At 47.0% G+C, this 18,723-nt stretch overlaps 2 protein-coding genes across 3 annotated transcripts in view; one reads left to right on the forward strand and one right to left on the reverse strand.

Moving 5' to 3' along the window:
* Positions 1 to 18,723, reverse strand: part of MED12L (mediator complex subunit 12L) — a 116,009-nt gene that overhangs the window by 55,255 nt on the left and 42,031 nt on the right. The gene's annotated exons all lie outside the window — the stretch shown is intronic.
* Positions 5,590 to 7,502, forward strand: GPR87 (G protein-coupled receptor 87). 2 transcript variants are annotated; one of them, XM_051626997.1, is made up of 2 exons: positions 5,590 to 5,623; positions 6,466 to 7,502. In XM_051626997.1, the coding sequence occupies exons 1-2, from the start codon at positions 5,590 to 5,592 to the stop codon at positions 7,500 to 7,502; spliced, it is 1,071 nt and encodes a 356-aa protein (XP_051482957.1). The 2 variants fall into 2 exon arrangements, with proteins under 2 accessions (XP_051482957.1, XP_051482958.1); XM_051626998.1 differs by lacking the exon at positions 5,590 to 5,623 and adding an exon at positions 5,820 to 5,835 and having other exon boundaries at positions 6,484 to 7,502.

An 18,723-nucleotide genomic window follows, 5' to 3' on the forward strand; every position in this document is an offset into this window, starting at 1 on the left:
GCTGCTGCCAGCAGCATGGCACCTCTTGGCACAACTGGCACAGGAGCACAGCTCCAAGGACGGGGATGTGACAGCTAGAAAAATGCAACAAATAAGGTGGCATGCAAAGCACAGGAGAGTAAGAGGCATATACTCACCCGCTGAAGGGCAACTCCAACAGGAATATCAAGTTATTCCACTATGCATTAACTGTACATTTACATACACTTTTACAAAAGGGAGATGGACAATTTTTAAGAGGCCTCCGAGGAAGGAGAAGGTGGTTGTGTCCTAGTTACTGGGTCTGGGCTCTCTTTTAGTGAACAAGGAAAAGCACTAAAAAGATAAATAGATGCAAGCAGGGACAACCAGCACATTCAGGCTGGCTCAGGTGATGCAGTACAGGAGTGGACTGAAATAGAGAGCAAGGACACAGGCTCCACTTGTCTGCCTGCAGGAGCTTTATGCATACACGCTTACCTTATAACCTACATGGATGCTTTCCCCCTCTCCCCCCACCCCAAACCCTCACAATTAACTCAGTGTTTTGGTTCTATTGGGCAACAGAAAATAACACAAGTGTAGCCAGCCAACAGCAAATTTTATACATTGCCTCATGTTTCTAGTGTTTACATTCATTCTGTCATTTACCAAACTTTGTGGTGATTAAAGGAGTCTGACCGGCAAGAAGTCACACATCAAAAAGTTATGTGCTCAACTACAGAAAACATAATGTAAAACTCTGCAGGCCTGTGACCTAGAATATTTAGCCTAGTTCACAAAGTGAACTTTCTAATTTTTAAAAAGTTGTAAATAAGATGAAAAAAGAGCAATTAGATTTGAGGATACAGGATTTGTTTAAACAGTGAGGCAACTTAAAGCCTTAGTCATTAGAAAAACTATACAGTCATTCCCTGCCCATGCCACTGAAGTCTGCCATGCAGCCTTTTATTTAATTTCTCATCTGAGGTTATGTCAGACATGCATATAAACCAGTCTATCAACATTAGCAGCAACAGATGACCTCATCTGTGGAACAGATTCAGCTACCTGAATAAAGGAGCAGCTTCCAGTGCACCCTCAAAACCATCCAAGCAGAATATATTTATACATAAGAACCAGACAGCTGATTAGGATGAAGTTGGTCAGAAGAAAAGTTTCTGGAGAACTGGACAAGGAGTGGAAAACCAACCTTGCCCAGCACAGAAACACCATATTCAAACAAGTGAAAAAGCCGCTGCCAGAGCGCAAAGTCAGTGAACAATCACAAAACACCTTACAATGCTCTGTAGAGAAGGCTTCACCTCCCATTCCAAGAGACCACATGGGAAAGAGTGAATTCTCCATACGTGGTAACATTCATCCTTCTCCAAGAGTCTGCAGTATAATAGTCTTTATCAGAAAAAATGCAGCTCCTGGAGCACAGGGATACACCAGATTTGACCCAGCTGAGCCCTGCTCACCCACTCTCACACCTGAAGAAGGAAGCCACATTTCTCCAAGTGCTCTGGCTCCCACGGTGCTCCTCAGCCTGACAGAATTAGGTAGGAAACTATGGAAACACTTTAAAGCAGGATCATCTCTAGGTATCCCAAAATTCTGCCTGCACCTCTCGGCTGCTGTGCACAAACCTGTTTGTTTACGACTTTAAAGCTCCCTGCTTCAGCAGCAGAAGGGAAAGTCTTAATGCCTAATTAGGGCAGGCAGTAGGTGTTGGCTCCAGCCCCACCCAGGCAGGCAGCAAAGCCTCTGCTGAGCTGTCCTGGGCCAGCACGGCAGGACACAGCACTAAGGGAGGTTACCTGCAACGCTGTGCCCTTCTGGAGAGTTTGCTGCTCTCTTTTTCCAACCCATACTTGGTTGGGGTATTTTTGGAACATGTTTTACATTGAAACCATCAGGAATAAGATGACACAGATATCTCTTCCGAGGCTTGATCCTAACTGGTTCCAGTGTGGTTTCCAGATGACCAGGATTCCCCTGGGTGATCAGAGCGTGGTGACATCTTCACTGGCCAAGAAGATGCACGTGACAGGGGTCCCCCATGGGCAGTTCTCTGGGCAGGAAGCACCAGGCCTGTTTGGGAGTCACTAAAAGCAAGCAGAGCTGACTTGAAAAGCATAGGAGATGGGAAGCTGCAGCTCCTGTCACCCCGTGCTGTTCTGGCAGGGACAAAGCTGAGAAGCCAGGCTTCCCATGAGCACAGGCTTCGCAGGGAGCTGGGCGTGAAGCAGTGCCCATACTGTCAAGCCCAAGAGGCACAGTGAACCCTTCAGAGACTGGGGGCTGTAACACACTCCCTGGGGGGTAAGAAACACTCCTGTCCAGGCAAAGCCTTCTGTGACAGTGACTGAGACACTTCTGGTCCAAGTGGGCGCTGTCCATCCCCTGCAGCAGTTTTCAGCTATAGAACAAGGGGCTAAATCCCAAGACTCAGACTAACAGCCCTGTGGATTCACATAGAAGTACCCAAAAAACAAGACAGTACCCACAGGAGGAAGGAAACTGGATTTTGATCCGCACTGAGCTGGGCCTTGAGAGTCTCCAGGATGATGTGGATGGCCCATCTCTGCTGGCAGTACAGCACGGGATCCAGGTGGGAACACCATGAGCATGAGGGAGAGCCCAGAGGACCCTGGGCAGAGATCCCTGCAGCAAAGGAGCTTCTCACCGGTGTCAGAAACATCCATCTCTTTTCTGATGTAAAACAAGAGACAGAACCTTTGGAGTGTAATGAGGAAGCATTCACAGGTACCACCTGCCGCTAGAGTTTTGTGGTCTCTTAGCGACAACATCCACCTAAAAGGGTGGATGCAGAGCTGGAAAAAGTAAGGAGCCTTTTTTGACAGGAACTAGAGCAAATCCTTTTGTGTCCTGGAGTAACTGACAGTGCACGAGAAGCCTGGTTAGCACAGGGCTGATCCCAGCTCCAGGGAACCCTGCAGCGTTTCCCAGGGAACATGGGAGGGGGTGGAGCTGCCTCCAACCCCGGAGGCAGCCTGTGCTTCCACTGACTGCTCTGGACTGGGGACCCAGGAGAGCAGGGAGCTTCCAGGGATCACGACCGGGAATTACACAGACTTAAAAGGGACTCTGAAAAGCAGGGAAATAAGCATCTTATTTGCCTAAGTAGATAGATATGTATCTTTTCATGAAATCACGTATTCTTTTGATCTCGGGGGCCCCTGGGCAAGAAAGGACGGCTGCGAGTTACCAGCAGCAGCACGAAGCAGCAGGTTACTGCTTCCCACACCAGGAGAAAACAAAATAGCTAAGACGCCCCTGACAATCTCGTTATGCACCCCAGCTATTCTGAGAGCAACGAATGCCAGACAAGAAGCCAAAGCGACACAAAAAAAAAAAAAAAGGCTGAAATGATAAGAATTCAAAACGTTCCTGCCGCTTCGGACTGTCCCGGTTTCCTTCACTGCCATCTAGTGAGAACTCGGGGCGGCCCAGGAGGCGGTAACGGCGCCCAGAACAAGTTCCGATCCGCCGGACGCCTCAGGAACTGCATCATCTGCCCGTTCCCGCGGGAGGGCCGGCCCGGCCCGGCTGCTGCTGAGCTCTGAGCTGCTTCCTATCAAAACGCGCCAGCAGAAAGTGAAGCATGGGAAAAGGAAAGGATTGCACACTGTGAGAGCAGGGCAGTAACGGGGGATGTGGTCTGACAAATCGGCAGTGTCGGCGCTTCCAGGAACAACGCCCGAGCTTCTCAAGGCCATCCGAGCAGCAGCCTGGTCTGCAGTTGGTCAGCACTCCCTGCAGGCTGGTTCCACTCTGCTCCAAGCCGGGGGCAAGGATCAGGAGCCGAGCATGGCCACTCCGATTTGCCAGGCACGTTACGGTCACACACAGATCTCATCATTACATGTGAAACTTTTTAACTTCGAGAGACAATAAACTTTAGGAAAAAAACCACTTTCAGGGATCCATCACTGAAATGCCCAAGCCTGCAAACCATGTCCTTTCTACACTGAAAGGGGCCAGTAAGAAAGATGGGGACAAACATTTTAGTAGGGCCTATCATGACAGGACAAGGGTGATGGGTTTAAATTGAAAGAGGGGATATTTCGACTAGCTGTTAGAAAGAAATGGTTTACACTGAGGGTGGTGAGACCCTGGCCCAGGTTACCCAGAGAGGTGGTAGATGCCCCATCCCTGGAAACATTCCAGGTCAGGTTACACAGGGCTCTGAGCAACCTGATCTGGTTGCAGATGTCCCTGCTCACTGCAGGGGTTGGACTGGATGAGCTTTAGAGGCCCTTTGCAACCCAAACCATCTACTGATTCTATGACGTCCAAGCAAGAGGTGCTGAGAATAAGGTCAAGGGCCTTTACACCAAGGAGAAAGAAACCAGCTGTAGTGGCAGATCATCACCAAGGCATAAAGAAGCAATTAAACCAGCGTGCTCTGGCAGTTAAGAGACAAACTTTACCTGCTGCAGTACCTGGATGGTATGTTTGCATACACTTGTACATGAACCTATTTTTGAAGCTGAGAAAGGTGGTGTAGAAATTCCCACCCGGAGAGTATCAAATCCAGTACCAATTTCAGAAAAGAACATTCTTGGCCAGGCTGTTAGAGGCTGACTAGTCACAGTTCAGGTTTTTGCAAAGGTTTAGTCCAGATTTTTGAAAGATAAGGAAAACAAGTTTTAAAAAGTTGAAATCCAACAAGTTTTACAGAACTTAACGAACTTGAAGTTTGCTGGGACAAAAAACTGCAAGATCATGCAATCAAAAAGCTGGCTACACACTGGCACCCATCCCTGTGAAGCACCGAGGGGACCAAGTGTGTCAGAGCTGACGCCAGCACAGCCATTTGCCACCTACCTGGTGCAGACATGAGGACGGACTGAGGAAGCGAGATTCCAGGGAATGTCAGATGGGGCTTTTCAGCAGAGACAAGAAACCCAAGCACCATGAAACAAGCTTTCCTTAAACCTCACTTGTAAAAGAGCACATGATATTTGTCAATGGGATTCAGAGATCTTCCCTGGAGCAGATACAGAGACGGGCTGGTATCTTCCAGTATTACAGAAACAGCAGAAGGGTCTGGGCTTGCTTCATTACAGCAGGTGAAGCCACATTAGAGCAAGAAAACCAGAGGGAGACTGGTTCTTGAAAGGAAAGACACCTGTAGAAGACAGAAGTGGCCACAGAGACATTCAGGCAGGAAATTAGAATAATGTTGCTAAAACACTAGCAGTGAGGCTCCAGCACAGCTTTGTTAGTGAGCTGGAGAAAGGGAAACAGCTGTAGCAGTGAAAAGGACAGGCTGACAGAAGCTGAGGTGGCAGGATTGCCTGCACCAACACAGTGCACACCCAGCTGCCAGTGAGGCCTCGAGAGCAGAACAGCTGAGCAGTGTCCAGAGCCACCAGTGATGTCCCCACTGGAAGGGAATCCTGGAGGACACTCATTTCCCAAAGCTTCCCTCCATGCCAGGAAGATGAAGGTGAGGTCTCTTGTTTTGTTTTGGGTTTAATTCCAGTTTATTTTCCGCAGAACATAATGCTGGCACAGCCCATGCCACCTCCTGGATCTCCAGCTGCCAGTGGGACTCCTGAGAAGCATTTCAGCTGAACACCTACAGCAACGCAAATGATGGGGTACAACTTGTCTTATGGAAAGCTGCCAGGTAAAACACCACTGGAAATGTCAGTGACTGAGAAGTGTTTATTGTATTACTGTCAGTTCCTACCAACACTGTAAAGAAATCAGTCATTTCAGTAGAGGCTGCTAAACACTGCCAAGAGCTGCCCTGGGGTGCCAGCCCTGGGTGACCAGCCAACTTCACAGTCTAAACAGCATGAAATAAAACGTGCACCAGCTTTATGGGAAACTTTGCAAGTTTTAAGCTTTCTCACAAACATTTACACATGAAATCTTAAAATCCCCAGCGACTATGGCTTTTATATACATTTAAGTAAGCTAAGTTTTCCATGAGTGTTTAGAACAGGCCCGAAGAGTCTCTCCAGAGCCCTCTCTCCTGACAAACAGCTCCCCTCTGCTCACACGCTGTGCTCTGTGCAGACAGCCACGAGCTGACACCCTGTCACTCAGTCACTGCCTGGCAGCTGCACCCGCCCACGGCCCCGGGTCCCCAGCCCACAGCTCCCCTGGGATGGCAGGCGATGGAGGGAGCTCAGGCCCCCCCACCTCTCACTGACTGCACTCCCTGGCCCACTCTACAGAGAATTTCCAGGCTATTTATCTTCTCAAAGCACTGCAAAGGTGTCACTGGCACCTCCCAGCCCCTGCCTCCATGCAGGAAGCACAGCAAGACCCAGGCCCATCCATTCCAATAAGTGCAGCACTTGGGAGCACTGTTTTTAACCCAGGGTTTCCTGGTTGATTCATCCGAGCAGCCTCTGGAATTCCCAAAGATAGGGCATTTTCTAGAGGACAGCTCTAAACCTGCCCCATTTGTAAAACACCAGAAACACCCTGTAACTGTGTTGTGTTCCCTCATGCCTGCAGAGGATCTCCTGAGCCAAGACAACAGCACCTCAGCCAACTCCACCGCAGGCTCTCCCGGGAACTCCACACACAACGAATTCACCACCATCGTCCTGCCCGTGCTTTACCTCATCATTTTCCTGGCGAGCCTCTTGCTGAACGGCCTGGCAGTCTGGATATTCTTCCACATCAGAAATAAAACAAGTTTCATATTTTACCTCAAAAACATCGTGGTCGCAGACCTCCTCATGACACTGACCTTCCCGTTCAAGATAATCCAGGACTCGCAGCTGGGCCCGTGGCACTTCAACTCCTTCCTGTGCCGCTACACCACGGTGCTGTTCTACACAAACATGTACACCACCATCGTCTTCCTGGGGCTCATCAGCATCGACCGCTACCTGAAGGTAGTCAAGCCCTTCGGAGACTCCAGGATGTACAGCATCACCTTCACCAAGATCCTGTCAGCCTGCGTTTGGGTGGTGATGGCGTTCCTCGCTGTGCCCAACCTGATCCTCACCAACGGCTACCCAACACAGAGGAACATCGACGACTGCCTGAAGCTGAAGTCCCCCTTGGGAGTCAAGTGGCACACGGCTGTCATCTACATCAACACCTGCATGTTCGTCGTGGTGCTGATAGTACTGATAGGATGCTACATTGCCATATCCAGGTACATTTATAAATCGAGCAAACAATTCATTAGCTCATCAAGCAGAAAGCGAAAGCACAACCAGAGTATCCGGGTGGTTGTGGCTGTGTTCTTCACCTGCTTTCTCCCCTACCATTTGTGCAGAATACCCTTCACTTTTAGCCATCTAGATAAAATTTTAGATGACTCTGCACATAAAATCTTGTACTACTGCAAGGAAATGACACTGTTCCTTTCTGCGTGCAATGTCTGTCTGGATCCAATCATCTACTTCTTCATGTGTAGATCATTCTCACGAAGGCTGTTCAGAAAATCAAATATGAGAACCAGGAGTGAGAGCATTAGGTCACTTCAGAGTGTCAGAAGATCCGAAGTGCGCATCTACCATGAATACACTGATGTCTGAAGCCACCCCCAGAGACTCCTGCTGATTTGTGAGAACATTTGTATATCATGTAAATAAAGCCTATATTTGAGAATCTGACCATGGAAGTTCAGTAAGGAACGTGCAGCTTTTCTTCTTCAGATTACTAACATCCACCTCAAACTTCAAAAAGCTTAAATCCACAGAGGTCGGGGTCTCTTCAGAGGGGATTTGGGGGCTGTTTTGATTGGTTGGGTTTTTTTAAAGGCCAAAAAAAAGGTAAGGATGTCTCAGCTTAGAAAGCAACCTAGAGACTCCAGGAGGCTGTAGCTGAGACAGACAAGCTGTGGCCTCAGAGTGGGATCCAAGGAGACAAGTCAACACCTTCAGCATCCAGAGGGTGGCTGCTGAGAGCTTGCAGCAGGTGAAAGGGGAGGGGGTGGGACATGCTCTGGTGGAGACCCCTCAGTGTGCCCACAGGCAGGGTGGTCACAGGGCTCAGGCACTGGCACTTCACCATCAGCCAGCAGAGCCTTGGGCTTTTCCCCTCAGATGTTTGTGGGGCTGCCAAGGACCATCCTGTGCACAGAGCAAACCCACCAACATGCTTCCCACCCCTTGCAAAATATTAAACATACCAAATTCAATTACAACCCTGGTTTAAGCCTCTTCCTAGAAAACAACCAACCAAACAAGGAAAAAAAAGATAAAAGAAACAACTAAAAAGTCTTAAAATGGCTTTTCATTTCCACGAATCTCATTCCAACTGAGGACACAACAAAAATGTCTCTTGACAGAGTCACGTATGATGAGATTAACCAACCAACAATCACAGGGAAAATTCAGTTTCCCAGCACTTTCTGTGCCAGCTTAAAACAACCGGAGTAAGACTTAAAGCATTAGGAATTTTGTTGTTAAAAATTATTTATAACTTTGGCCACTTTCAATTCTTGGAAGCAATAATTGTGCGTGATGGGGAGGTGGAATTCATTTTTGGAGAGCAGTTCAAGCAACGCCTTCAGGGTGTTATTTGACACTGTGGTGCACAGAACCAGAGCAGGTATCAAAGGACAGCATCCAAAATCAAGGCAAGAAGAAAGGAATAGTAACAAACCAACACAGCAGCTGCTGAACAAGAAAGTGCTGACTAACCACTACACTACTTAAAAGAAGAACCCAAGTCATGGAGATGCCCCACCAGAGCTAGCATTGCCTGGGAGAGCCCAGGTGGTTTCAGGGGCGTTCTGGCAGGCTGCACACCACGCACACGGTGGGCAGTCCTCTGGGTTTGTTTATAACAAGGGCAGAGGAAACCAAACCCACTTGTCACAACTTGTGCAAACATTCCTGAGCTGGTTTTGCACCTGGGGAGCCCCGGGGGCAGGCAGCTGAGCTGGCCAGGGCACTCACACCAACCGGGCAGCAGGAGTCCCAGCGGGGTCTGAGGCTTTTCCAGCACCTCCTCCACCATCCCACGACCTGTGTGGGAATGTGGGGACCACTGGGGTGAGAAGGGGCAGAAGGACCCATTCCTCTGCCCATCGTGGCTGTGCTCAACCAAGGAGTCACCTGAGCAGGCACAGTGCACTGCCCAGCCCCACAGCTCCAGCCCCTGCAGACACAGCCAGGACATCCTCGGCCACTCCAGCCTACAGGATTTGTATTTAATCCTGCAAAGGGAACAGTGTTTACACTAACCGTATTTTCCTGTTTCTTCTCTGGGGATTAAATTGGAGTTGGTTGGAGTAACAGCTGCTTGTACAAAGCATAAACAGCCAACTCAAAAAAAATACAGATTGTAAGAAGCTGAATATGTATTTTGAACAATTAATTTGTACACTGATCTTATGCAATGTAGTGCAATGGCACGAAGCAGGAAATGCAACAGTCCATCAGCAAGTGCCTCATTTACATAAGGACTTGCTACTTCATACAGAAAAACATGGTTTGAGAAGGAAACCTGGAAAATGCAGCATTCAAATAACAAGGTAAGATACTGCCTGGTAACTCCTTTAATGAGGTTTTCTACTAAAACAAGGCTTTCTTTTTTATTTTTTAACACTGTAAGCTTAGATTCTGTTTAATGCTTACTGAAAAAACTTAAGTGTAAGTATTATATTTGGATTAATGCAAGTACAATGAAACGACTTACATTGTTCAGGGGAGATCATTTCTGGAAAGGAAGATAGGATTTTTAATATATTTATCTGACTTCAAATAAAAATATGACAAGTGGCCAAAATACCACATCATGAACCCTGTTTTCCAGTCAGTTCTGCAGAAAAGCATGTTCACATACAGCCTCAAAGACTAGTTCCGGGATGAAATTTGCCATTTTGTACTCGGGAGTCTATTCCCTATGCACACATAAAGCCAGACTAAGAACCATCTTTGGGATGGGGCTGCAGAGTTTAAATCCTTCTAAGCCCCAAATGAAATGGAACAGAGGACAGGGTAGTTTTTGTGAAATGGTAGTTTTTAGGACTGCAGGATCAGTTATGTACACACAGACATTCAAAACCAAAGAATGTCTTATTAGGTCTTACATGGTTAAAGAAAACCCAGACTGAGTGCTCCTGGTCTCCCTTTTACGATGCAAGGAACAGTAAATCCCAGAAGGGTTTATGGCTTGTTAAATTGTGCTGGAGAATCACTGTGTTACATTCATACAAACCCACCACAGTCTCTGCAGCTATTCCTCCCTCCCACATTTCCATCCAGGCTCCTGGGTCCTGGTTCCATCCAGGCTCCCCCATTCCCAGGGCTCCAGCTCATGGCAAACACCGGAGACCTGGCGCTGTCCCACGTGCTCTGCTAACTCCTGTGGGAGGCAGGTCACAGGGTGGGCACCTGCCTCCTAAGATCAAATTCAAATCTCCTGACTGCTATGCCACATTCTAGATACATGGCATAGCAGAGTATTTCTATGTACAGTCTACACACACATGCACACACCTAATGGATTAATCATGTACACACAGAGCACGAAAGCCTGAACTCCTCAGAGTCATAACCTTTCTCCAGGTGGCTGGTGGCCTTCCCACCCAATTCTAGCAAGGCCCAAAGAGCCAGTTCAGTGGAAACATTCCTGTTTGTCCCTAACCAGGGACACAACAGCCAGGCGAGGGGCCTGCTGACCAGGCATACAGGGTTCAGGATTCTCCCCTGGCACAACACCAGTGGTGGCTTGGTGGTGGCTGAGAACTCACATCTTTCTGGCATGCTGTGTATTCTCCTTGCAGGATCTGCACACACATACTCTGCTTTCTCACTACCCACTTATTTTTTAACTGAAGGCTGCATTTAAATAGGATTTCCTCCTAGGAGAAACAGTACTGCTGCTCCCGAGTAAGAATTGTATCCCAAAAAAATCTGGTACCCAAAGTAACTGCACCCATCATGATGCTCTTCAACAAACAGCCTAAGGACACCCTTTCCAGGGGACCAAGGAGATAAAGCAACAAGAAGTTTCTGGAAACTGTGGTGCCACAAGGGAGAAGGGGGACATCCATATGGAATCCCACACTGGGAAGGGGAGATGCAGCCCTGCTCCCCAGCCCAGCCAGGACAAGTCCCTGCCCTCAGGCCTGACCACTTGCACACATACAACACTTCACTGTGGAACATCGCCCCAGGGTCAGTTTACTTCATCTTGACAGGATGTATGTGAGATAATTCCCTTTCACTGGTGTGTATATACACTCACATATACAACAGCTCTTTGAACATGCTCTTTGTGAAATGTTTTCCCAGGGCTACAAATTGATTATAAAAGAGTATCCCAGGCCCCAAATACCAGATAACTACATTTAATTTGTCTAGATTTGACATGGAATTTTGGTCCTTAAAAGTTATTTTTGAAAGAAAAAGGCACAAGAAAGTTTGTAGGAAAAGCCTCAGGGCCTGATCTCTCACTGTCAGTTCAGGGCAGGCACCTACACCGTGACTGTGCAGTCTGAGACTCCCATTCTTCACAGGACGACAGGACGCTATGAGTGTCAGATGGTTTTTCAGATGGAGGCACAACAGCAGATCAGACCCAAGAACACAAGGAGCACACAGATTCATGAAAATTTGTGATTTTTTTCATATAGGAATTTTTGCATGACATCATAATTGAGCAGCCCAGCCAGAACTCTTGATGCCACCAAGTGACTGTGGAAGAAATGTTATTTGACATGAACTTGGGGACAGCTCCAGACTGCTCCCTGTGCAGCATTTCTGTCATTACATATATTATGCCCTTTACTTTCCAGGTTTCTCTAGCAATAACCTTTGCTGTGGCTTCCCACCACTGCCACTTCCTAGGCACCTTGAAAAAGGAAACTAAAACCCCAGAAGTTCTAAAAATGTACCCTTGTATTGACACACACCAGAATCTCATGCATTAAGCATCTGTTATTGCCTAATTAGTGCATCTGTGACTGGGCTTTTTCAGAAGCATGTCAGCCCCATTCCTCAGCTCTCCCCACTGGACCCTGGGCCACCTCATCAGGCAAAATGTTTCCCTGTGAGCCACAGCCCTGTCATCTGCTTGTGGCCGAAGACCCATGACTAAGACCCGGGCAGATCCTTTTGAGGCCTCAGAATGCCACTCAACAGTGATGCACAGACACCCACCGGCCGCAAAACAAAGCAAGGCAGGAAGTACTTGCTGGCAGCTTTGGTAGGATAAAAACCCAAATCCACAAGTTCTGCAGTGCTTTTGCAATTAGCATGCCTTCTAGTGGGGTTATTCTATACAAATATTTATCTTGTTCATCCTGCTTTTATCAATTCTCAGAGCTTAGCCACAAATACCACACAATCCATGTGCTTTCACATTTAGCAGGGTTGGGAGCACTGACCACTTTGTTAGGAGGTTTTGGTAACAGGGCACAGACCTGTAAGGAGATTAGTAGTCAGAGATACTGCTTATATATGGCAAGGGTTTGGTGGAGTAACAACCTTCACTTAGAAAAATACAAGCCTGAACCCTTCAGCCCCATTGCTGGTTGCAAAGGCTTCTCCCCAGCTTGCACTTCTGTCATCAGACACAGGAAGAACCAAACCACCCCCACCCCGGCCGCCCTTTCACCCACCAGACACACTGATGCGTCCCTGGTTTTCTCCCATCCCTGCCTGTAAATCTGAATTCTTCAGTTCTGACGCAGAATTCCATCAGCAGGACCATAAAAAAAGGTTTCTTTTCATAGGCACTGAGCGTAGTCAAAGAATTCAAATTATTTTCTTAATAAAATGACAGCTAGACCAGTAGAAGTGAATTTTCGCTTTTGGGGAAAGAAAAGGCTTGAGAGGCACCTCATCAGTTTATTCTTTAGCCACCGAAAGCAGATGGTACACAGCAGGGCTTTCTGGCAGTCCTGCTCACCGCTTGCTTTCTAACCCTTTGCAAATAGCAGCCATATCTTTAGATCGTTAAATAATAAATTTGGCTGGCATTTTGGAAAATACCCATGTTTGCATAACAAAGCAACCCTTCAGTTTGCCCCTCTGCTTGGAGTCATTCCAATGGGTGAAGCTGCACAGAGAGCTGAGGTGTCCTACCCACCCTTTAAACTCTTAATCCTCTGCCCTGGACAACTGCTCCCCTGTCTCTGGAGTATGCAAAAAAGCATCTGTGCTGCAACACTTAATCCATCACAGAACAGCAGCTTGCATTGAAAACACTGCATTTCTCCGTCTTCTGGGGCTTCACACACTCGTGAAGACTTGGACACCTCAGTCTCTTAGTGGAGGCTGCACTGTGGTTACCTTCTCTGTTCTGATTTAACAATTCTAAACAAGTTTTAACCAAGGCCGTTACAATCCCAGAAGAGCAGCCATGCCATTAGACAAGCCTACAATGGCATGACTTCAAAACCAAAAGTATAAAAAGTCATCCCCAGAGTTGCCCACCTGTGGATTCTGTTACCTTTCAGCATGTTACCATTTTAAAAATAATTCCATCCCAATGACTGTGAAGCTGGAACTGCATCATGAGACCTGCACAGCTTTTCTGAGGAAAACCATGTAGCCCCCATGCATTTTAAGACTTCAACTCGTGTCAGAGATAACATTGCCCTCTTAGAAGTGCCTTTCTGTTCCAGTGTACCCTGGCTAATGATCTCCAGAGAGGAAGACCAGTGACACCCCAGTTCTGGCTGCCTCATGTGGGGGAGCAGCTCCTCCCAGCACACCAGGTATGTCCTTCCCCAGCATCCACTAATGGGAAAGAGCATCCTCTTAACTTGGGCTTCCATCTGCACTGTGCTTTGCTTTAAGTTAAAACTGTACCCCCAGCTGAAGGCTGGGTAACTCCTCCCATTCCTAAGCCATTTTTTAAGGTACACATATTGGCACAGCAGCTTGCATGTTTTGTTTTATGTTTTCCCTTTTCTTCTTGAAGAAGGTAACAAGTTCTGTAAAAAGTATATATGCAAACAAGATCCTGGATATATGAGGGCAATAAAGCATCCTGGTTCCGTGCACAGCCTGGAGCTCTGTCTGTAAAGCAGGGAGTGCTTTACATCGAGGGCACCACTCCTTCTGCCTTCCTTTTTATTATCTTCCTCCTAAGCAATGATTCCACATAAAAACCAATTATTGAGTTAATCAGTTTTTAAGATACTGGTTTGAGTTAGTTAGGCAATTTTGTGTTTCTATCAGAAACACAAAATATTTAAATATTTTAAATATTCAATACTTATTGAATATGTAAATGTTTTAAATATTCAAGAGACTAGATTTTGGACAAAACCAGCATGTGAGTATATTAAACATAAATGTCCATTTTACTGCTACATCTATATGAGAGTGCTCCCAAACAGCTTCTGACAAGCTCTGCTGCCAGCAGACTGCTACAGCTATCCCCTGGGAATTCTGCTCAACCCAGGTCACAAATCTGATCGCACGAGAAGTGTTCTGTTTAGCTTGTATTGTGTTTCCAGTACACTGGTAGTCATCAGAAGCCCCAAACAATAAACAAAGTGGAAAAATAATACAAGAGCTAAAAGGGAAGTGAGAGGGAGAAAGGAGATGTCCCTAAGCAGCCTGAACACAGGACGGCTATTTAAAGACACTGGAACTGCTTTGAACATTTCACATGAAAAGGCATTTTAGAGGGCTGTTTTTAAGCTTTTCCTCCTTTACCTCAATACATTTAACACATACAAAATTGTGCTCTTCACTCACTACTAAAGGAGTTCACAGCTATCTCTATTTCCTTCTAAAGGAAGGAATAAAGTTAGTGATTTACAGCATCAAGCTTCAAGCCTGGTCACATTGCCCATCCAAAGCTCCCACTCAAAGTATTTTAAAATACTTTGGGTTCAACTTCCCAGAAATATTTTGCAAACCACAGAAAACAACCCTTGACTTTGCAGGAACTAAATGGCAACTTTTGACTTCAGCCTGAAGAAACTTCTCCTCTAGAAAGAAAGAATTTCAGATTCAGCTCAAAGGCAGGCTGTGCTGAATTACTTTTCCGTACCCTCATCCTGGGCATGCAATTACATTACCTAAGCACAGCCAAACAAAAACTGTTCTGAAAACATCTCATGTTTCAGAAGGTCTTGCTCTGCAAAGTCACAGCATAGGAACAGTGACTGGGGATTAGCATGGAGCCTGCCTGTGCCATGTTCCTTGGAGCACGGGGCTCTTCTCCTCAGGAGGTCACTAAAAAGCCTATCAGCCCTCCAAGAGCAAACCTGGACCCCATCAATGCCTCTGCAGCAGCAGCAATCTGCTGACACTTTTTCTGATCACTCAGTAGAAATTATTTACACATTTACATATTTACATTATTTACATACCAAACCTGGTTCTAGTATTTCTTCAGAGAAACAAGTCGGAGCAAAACTACAGTTTGTTAAACGTTCAGCCCTGACACCAACCCCAGCAGTGCTCCCTGCCAGAATTCCAGTACACAAGGCTGGAAAACAAGGACAGGCAGCAGGAATTTTAAATGCACGTGTTGATCACTGTATCTTTACACACAGCTGAGAAGTACCAGCCAGCCCTGCCGTGTTCTCATGACACAAGACAGCTTTCTCTTACTATTACCAGGGCTGACAAGAACAAGATGCTTCATTTTCAATTTCAAAGTATTACCTGGTTTTAGTTTTGGGGAGGAGGGTGCAGCAGCACGGGAGGGATGGGAAAGGATATGCAGACAGCTATGATCCAAACTGAGTGATATATCTACACTACAACATCAAAACACCATTTCTAGGCTGCATGAGAGCAACTCATGATCTGATCTGAGACCCCAGGAATGGAGCTGAGGGTTAGAAAGCACTGAGAGCCCCTCCTAAGCAAGCTGGAACTTTTTCAAGTCAGACTCTCAATTCAAACTGAGCCTTTCAAACAGGCAACAATAAACATGCATTCAAAACCCAAACGTGCAACAAGCATGCAATCAGAACTGTCCCATAATTTGCCTCTTATGGGAGACCAACTCCAGGTCTCTGCCTGCCCTGGCTGTGCACTTCGGCCACCCTCTGGCCACCTGCATCCATCAAGAGCCAAATGTACCTAAAACACAGGTTCTGTCCTGCTGTCAAACCCCTTGTGGCCGACAGCAGCGTTCACGGCTGGAGACAACAGCGTGAGGATCACTGCTGCAGCACGCGCAGAGCTGGCAGATCTTTCAAGCAGTTCCAGTCACTCACAGCCACGCCGGCCCAGAGCCAGGTCCCGACAGGACCACCGGGGTTCCAGGTGTTCCCATGCTCCCCCCTCCCCCACAGCACGGGCAGGGGATACCAGCCACCAACACAGAACCAGGAGGCTTCTCTGGAAAGAAACACATTTCTTGGAAGAGCGAGACACACACCCCAGCACTGGGGACCTCAGTTTCTTCTCTGGAAAGAAACACATTTCTTGGAAGAGCGAGACATACCCCCTGGCACTGGGGATTTCAGTTCTTCACAGGCTCAGAGGCTCACAGCATCAGCATGTGAGGGCAGATGGGGGGAAGAGGACACTGCCCTGCTGAGGTCGTTGCCAGATGTGACATTTCCAGGAAGCCTCTGGTTAGTAAAGAAAAGCGAAGTGCTACCCTAACAGGCAACCCCCCTGACGGCATGAGATGCTTAATGCACAACAACCCTGAGTGCCAACAGATCATTTCATGGACTCTCCCATTAAGATGCTGCAGAGCAGAGTCTGCATCTGTGGATTTTACAGCTCTAAAAAAGGAAATTTGCAGACAAATCATGGAGAAAGTTTACTGTTCTTATTTATAATAAAAGGACAACAGAATCCCATGACTGAAAGTGTCCATAGCTGTTTCCATCAAAAAAGAAAGACAAGACACAACCACACACAGCACTCAGATGTGTCTGTTTCCTCATGGTCACTTGGTCATTACCTCAAGGAGCACTTCTTCACCAGCAACATCCTATCTCTCTTTCATGCTCAGATAAAGACAGAAGCGTGGAGCATTTCTCCCTCCACCCAGAGCAGTGAGACCGCACAGGAAACCAAAACGTGGGCCAGGACCACGCGGAGGAGAAGGGCAGCTCCTGCCCTGCAGCACCAGGGAGCTGCGGTGGGGTCTGAGCTCTCCTTCCCCAGGCAGGGCACTGTGAGGGCAGCACCAGCACTCCAGGTCACTTCTCTGTGCTCACACCCACCTCAGTTAGCTAGGAGAGCTCTACTTCATAGATCTAAAAATAACGTATGACTGACTCATGCAGGGATGGAGGCCTGTGATTGACTGTAGATCAGCTAACCCGCTCAAGAAGGAATATTATTCTTCAGAAAAACACACAAAAGGAACTGCTCTGCACTGTAGAGAACTAGATCTAGCTCAAGCTTTCTGCTCCCAGGAGCAGGCACAGCTCTGCCTGCATCTCCTGGCATGACCAGAGCACACCTACAGCAAGGCTGAGGCAATCTGACATCTAATGCAGATGTGGCAGAAGAAACTTCTGTTCTCACACACAAATGATAACGTTAGCGAGCCCTGGATGTGCCGAAGTGCAAGAGCCACCCCCCGCCCAGCGCCTCAGCCCCTGGAAACAGCTGTGCTGCAGCAACAGCCCCACCTGATGTCTGCTTAGATACGTTTGTAACCACCCCCTCAGCTTCTTTTCAAGAAGAAATGGGGGGAAAGCTCTGCTTCCCTGCTGGTGCTTACGGAAAACAGCCAGGCAGGGTGGGGGGGAGAAAAAAGTAAGGGAAAAAGCTGCCTCTTCTGCATGGCTAAGTAAAGGTGAAAGAAGGCTGGAGAAGCTGGCTAGAAGCCTGGACTGTGCTCAGTGCCACACTTTGAGCTCCTCAGTCTTCAAACAAGACTCTCAGTTCTGTGGTGTGGCATTTCACTCTGCCTGAGCCCAGCCCTTCAGTGCCAAGTTGCTGTGTTAGCCTGCAGGAAAGACAGAGTCTGTCACACAAAGGCTGGGAGGCTGATCCACAGTGCGGGTTCCTATTAATTGGAAAAAAAACCCACGTTATTCAGCTCTCTGCTAAATAATCAGTCACTTAAACCACGGGAATAACTCTTCAGTGGCTAAGCTATTTTTTCGCTGCTCAAATTTTCACTTTTGCTAGGTCTTTGAACAATGGCCTCCTTTGACAGAAAGTCTGGGTGCTGCACATAAAGTGAGAGCTGTTCTGGGAGAGACAGATCTAACTGAGGTTGTTGGACAATTTTGCTTTTCCAAGAAGCGCCTCATCCTTTATTTTATGTTCTCTTTCAAACTCGCATGTCTTGGCAGACTGCACTTTTCCTCCTCTTCTCCAAGGACTTTATCTGGACACAAATGGAACATTGCTTACAATAATTTTAGGCTTTGATGAGAAAGCTACTGGAAAAATTTCATTGTGGGTCACTCTCTGCGAGTTGACCTTGGTCCCAAAAAGGATATTCAGGCTTCTGCTTCTGGGTAAAAAAAAAAAAAACAAAAAAAAAACAACAAACAGCAAACAAGCAAAAAACAAATAAAGGGCTTTTTTAGAATTAATTATAAACTCTCAGAGGACCAGAGGAAGGAAAGTCTGTGAGGAAACTATGTACGGAGCAGAGGGTCTGGGTTACGCACTGCAGAGCAGAGCTCAAGCCACATACTTAATACTTATTAACACTAATATACACAATTTGTAATCTCATCCTTTTTTAAAACAAACACATAAACCTCAGTTTCTCTCCCCAAACCTCAGACCTCTCTCAGAACATACCACTTTCCTGTATTCATAGAACAGATAATAACCTTTCCATTACCATCTATTTCCACTGATTTTGAGCTTGATTTCAAAGCCTCCGACTCACAGTAAAGGA

This window comes from Apus apus, chromosome 8, assembly GCF_020740795.1.
Source record: "Apus apus isolate bApuApu2 chromosome 8, bApuApu2.pri.cur, whole genome shotgun sequence".
Classification (NCBI taxonomy): domain Eukaryota; kingdom Metazoa; phylum Chordata; class Aves; order Apodiformes; family Apodidae; genus Apus; species Apus apus.

Coding starts and splice junctions, on each gene's coding strand:
- GPR87 (XM_051626997.1), top strand. CDS start 5,590: ATGGGGTACAACTTGTCTTATGGAAAGCTGCCAG. Junction 5,624..6,465: donor GTCTTATGGAAAGCTGCCAG/GTAAAACACCAC, acceptor TCATGCCTGCAG/AGGATCTCCTGAGCCAAGAC.